At 34.2% G+C, this 4,633-nt stretch overlaps 1 protein-coding gene across 1 annotated transcript; it reads right to left on the reverse strand.

Moving 5' to 3' along the window:
* Positions 1-472: 472 nt before the first annotated feature.
* Positions 473-4,150, reverse strand: ADG1 (ADP glucose pyrophosphorylase 1). Its single transcript, XM_020353377.3, has 9 exons — positions 3,793-4,150; positions 3,288-3,584; positions 2,519-2,788; positions 2,244-2,423; positions 2,033-2,136; positions 1,808-1,919; positions 1,568-1,666; positions 1,248-1,367; positions 473-813 (listed from the first exon to the last, which is right to left on the reverse strand). Exons 1-9 carry the CDS (start codon positions 4,039-4,041, stop codon positions 697-699), a joined length of 1,548 nt encoding a protein of 515 aa, XP_020208966.1. The 5' UTR covers positions 4,042-4,150; the 3' UTR covers positions 473-696.
* Positions 4,151-4,633: the final 483 nt, after the last annotated feature.

Genomic DNA, 4,633 nt, shown 5'->3' on the forward strand with positions numbered 1-4,633 from the left:
GTTTTTAAACTTATATATTATATGATATATATATATATATATATATATATATATGCATATAAACATTTGTGAATATATAATTCTAAGTATTTGTAGTTGTTCTATTACTAGTTTGTGATTCCAAATAATATAATGACTATGGTAAGTTGTTATAATATAAATGAACTGACTCCGTGAGATCCCCTAAAAGAAAAAACTGCCATTGCCATCGCCTTTGTGAGTGTAAGAACAGAAGATGTAAAAGAAAAAACTTGACATCATTACAAGTAATTTCTAAATTGAAAAAAAAGGAATAATTTTCTTTTCAAGTAAATTAGTAAGAAGAAATTAAAAAAAGTTGGTACAAGTTGATTAAAATATCTTATGAAAATAAGTTAAAACTACTAAAAACAAGTTTGCAAATTTTGGTTAAATTAGATTATAAGTTAGTTAAACTAATCCTGTTAGAGTAACTAACCAAATAGATTCATAGTAGGAAATAAATAAACTTTTATTCAACTGATTAATGAACTTTACAGCGTGATTGCTCAGTGCGGGCCTTCTCTTCCGCATTATTTACAAGCCACTGGCCAAAAACATTTCATTAAACAGAAAGCCTATCTCAGACGTGGAAGCAGAGCTTCATAAACCTAAGCCATAGTTTAAAAAAAAAAATTAAATAAACCCTTCAACTAGAATTTATGAGAAACAAAAGGTTTAGATGACAGTTCCACTGGGAATCAGAGCATCCTTTATTACTGTCACAATCCCACTTTTTATGAAATACCCATCTGTTTCTCTTGAAGCTTCTTGGACATTGTCACTGTTAAGAATCTGACAATTGGAACCAAAGGTAGTTAGAACTAGAAAATCTCATAACACTTGACACTAATGGAAACAAAGTATGGCAACATCAGAGTATGAAAATAAAATATGGATATATTTAGTGAGTTTATATGAGTAAGAAGCAAATTTGACTCGTATAAATACATATGAATTATCCGGAGAAAGTTATGTGAATATTTAAAATTCTCAATTGACTTGTATAAATATTTATTTTTCTCTCACATAAATATACAATGTTTCAAGTGAAAAACTATTGATTATTGTATATTTTTAACTACAATCTTAAGACAAAATTAATGATTCAGATTGCATATTTAATTATAAATCAATAATCAATAGTTTCACCCTTTGTCTTAGGATGAAATGGCTTATATAATGTAAAACAAGGAATTAAATTGGTATATAATTGACGATGTTATTACCTTCACATTTTCCCCAATTCGAGCATTCTTGTCTATAATTGCCCTTCTGATATGAGAGTTCCTACCGATACCAATTGGAACACTGCCTTTAGCAGCTAGAAACCTCTTATCAGCATCCGTCTGGAACACAACAACCAGAAAACGAATGTTGCTGTTAAAATCACTTGTCAAACTAAAACCACTCTTGTTAACCTTACTCAAATGCAGCTACAACTCAATCCAAGCGTTTAAAATTAGACCACTTTCATACGTGAAACCATGACCATTAAATCTTGGAAATACTAGGCGTAACGGTGCAAGTTATTTAACCACATTATTACCTCGTAATAATCTGCCCCCATTAACAACGTCTCTTCAATAATTGCACCTTCTGATATGCAAGATCGCAGCCCAACCACAGAATGGTGAATTTTGCAGTTCTATGGAACAAAATATGGAATACAAGGTTAGTTTCCTATAAATAAAAATTAATTTCATTATATTTGACATTTTTGTTAAGATTTGTATAAATCTCATTTATAGAACAGATCAGTGGAATGTAAAAGTCATAAAAAGCTTACCTTAATCACACATCCTTCACCGATAACACTATCAGTGACATCAGCATCAAGCATCTTGGATGGAGGCAAATACCGTGGTTGGGTGTAGATTGGAGATGATCGATCATAGAAACTGCATTCAATATCCCAGAAAATATGAACAAATATGCCTCATAATCAATGTGTTATCACTGACATAAATTAGTCAATATGAAGACTATATCAAATATCCTCATATAGTTTTACCTGAAGTCAGGCACAGGCTTTTTGGTGATTCCCAGATTTGCATTATAGAAAGCCTCAATTGTACCAATGTCTTCCCAGTAGCCATCATACAAGTAAGCTTGCACCTACGAATATCACAATATTCTCAAAAAATGCATGCTATAAACTTTACCATGCATGAAGAAAATAACAGGAAAGTTCTGCATATTAAACAACCGGAAGGAACACATACTCTCAATCCCAAAGAAGTTGCACCAGGAATCACTTCACTCCCAAAGTCATTTGCACCAGGAAACTTCTCACGGAGCAGGTCTAACATCACACTTTTGCTAACAACATATATACCCATGCTAGCAATAAAAGGCATTTCCTTTGCTCTCTCGTCATCAAGACCCAAAATAGTAGTATCAACCTAGTATAGAAAAATGACATTGGCATTTTAATCAATTGTTTAGGTAATAATTTCCAGATAAATAACAACATTTAATCTGTGTCATATGGGCTTACCTTCATAGCTTTCAACTGGTCTCCTTTGGGCTTTTCGGCAAATTGAATTATACGCCCCTCTTCATCAATCTTCATGAGACCAAATGCAGTGGCACGCTTTTCATCCATTGGCAATGCAGCCACAGTGATATCAGCGTCAGTTTCCCTATGTGCTTGAATAAATTTTTCGTAATCCATTCGATACAAATGGTCACCAGCCAGAACTAAGAATTCCAAAACATTGTGCTCTTCAAAAAGCCATAAATACTGCCTCACAGCATCTGCGGTACCCTGCAATAGTAACATCAAGTTTATTCAAATATCATATCAAAAGATGATAAAAGTCATCCAGGTGTACCTAAAAATTTGAGGTACATGACAATGGAAAGAAACTAATTTTCCAAAGCAAAAGATATTTCAAAAAACTTTAATTTCTATATATCGGCAATCAATTAGAAATCATATATGATAGAAATAGTGATATTTATGATTTTTAAAGATTGTCATGGTAAAAGACAACAAACTTACTATTTCTCTTATACCATCTTAAGAATGTAAATATTGAGTTTAGCTCAACCACTTTAGCCGATGTGAAACCTCCAATAAGATCCTCACATAACATACTTCTATTATTGGTTAAAATTATTGAAAGCTACAAAATTATGAGATATTTATCAAATAAAGTGTATATTCATTAAATAAATGTCAAACATTGTATTCCTAGCATTTCTCAGACAATTACACAAGCTATTGAATCCTCAAATACTATAAAGATTTAAGGTGTTATTACCTGGAACCAGTTAGGATTCTCAGGACTCTGCTGGGCTGCAAGAACCTCAACAAAACCCTCATTCTTGTAGCCACCCATGTTGCTTGCATAAGCACGGGAGAGGTGGCGGTTGAGGGATGCAGAATTGAATTGCGTGAGAACATAGATCTTGGAGACGTTGCTATTCAGGCAATTACTAACAGGAATATCAATTAGCCTGTAGTTAGCTCCAAGAGGAACTGCAGGCTTTGCCCTCTTCTTGGTCAGTGGATAAAGACGAGTCCCAGCACCACCTCCAAGTATAATGCCAAGCACACTCTACAAACATCATCACCAAATCAAAACACTTTAAATCACAATTCAAACATCATAGGATCAAAATTCACTATTGTGATCTAAAAATCTCATTTTTCCAATTTGATCCGCTAGTACACCCTTACAAATACATGAAATTTCACATTTTTTTTTCATCACTAATATTATGTTGACAAAGACAAAGAGTAGTGAAGAAAGGAGGTAAACTCACTCTGCTAGCATCGGGATCGAGGCACGTCTGTGAGTTTTGGGAATCAGAAACTGCCTTGGGAGAAACGATCACAGGATTGCGCACTCTTTTTGGTGGCAATGAAAGTGAATCTGTGGAAATCTTGTCACCAGAGAGTTGTGATGCAGAGAATGAGAGGCTGCGTGGGACGCTTTTCCTTCCCACATTGGATGAGCACGAAGAAGCAGAGCATGGCACATTCAGAGAACCTATAGCAGCCATGGAAGCCATTGCTCTCTATCTGTGTGTGTGTGTGTTGTGTGAGAGAGTATCACTGAAAGAAAGAAATAAGAGAGTGTGTGGTTCAGAATGGGTAAGTGGCTCTCATATTTTGGAAGTGTTATAGAGCGCAGAGATATTATTACAAATTTGATGGGTGATTTTATTATTTAAAAAATGGAAAATAAGGACAAAGGAGATTATGGTAAGATAGAGATGCAATCGCAAGTGGAACGAAAATCGGGGGTGAGGCGAGGCTCAAGAGCTTTTGAACCGTTCTTTTTATTCCACACAGGCTGGCAGGGTAATTTCATGCTTCAAGCACCACCGTTGAGGATCTCACTTGCGACTTGCCTCATCACATTGTGTTTTGTCTTCTTTTGCACATGTAAGAAATATTCTAGCTATTTTTCTCAAATTTCATGATTTTTTTATCCAGTACTGTTTGTAAATAAATATACTATGGTAGCTACAGTTTACTACTATGTGAAACCATTTAAAATAGGGTAGCTTGTACTTGAAAAGGTGGATACTTATACTACAATTCAGTACGATTTTTATTTTTTTTCCTGGTTAGAAAACGATTATAAAATTGGTGGACCAA

This window comes from Cajanus cajan, chromosome 9 (assembly GCF_000230855.2).
Source record: "Cajanus cajan strain Asha chromosome 9, NIPB_CcT2T_4, whole genome shotgun sequence".
NCBI classification, from domain to species: domain Eukaryota; kingdom Viridiplantae; phylum Streptophyta; class Magnoliopsida; order Fabales; family Fabaceae; genus Cajanus; species Cajanus cajan.

Bases quoted from the DNA above. Each gene is read 5' to 3' on its own strand.
- ADG1 (XM_020353377.3), bottom strand. From the start codon at position 4,041: ATGGCTTCCATGGCTGCTATAGGTTCTCTGAATGTGCCATGCTCTGCT. The intron at 3,585-3,792 runs GTGAGTTTACCT...TGATGTTTGTAG, and splicing joins TCGATCCCGATGCTAGCAGA to AGTGTGCTTGGCATTATACT. The intron at 2,789-3,287 runs GTAATAACACCT...TTACTATTGCAG, and splicing joins AGAATCCTAACTGGTTCCAG to GGTACCGCAGATGCTGTGAG.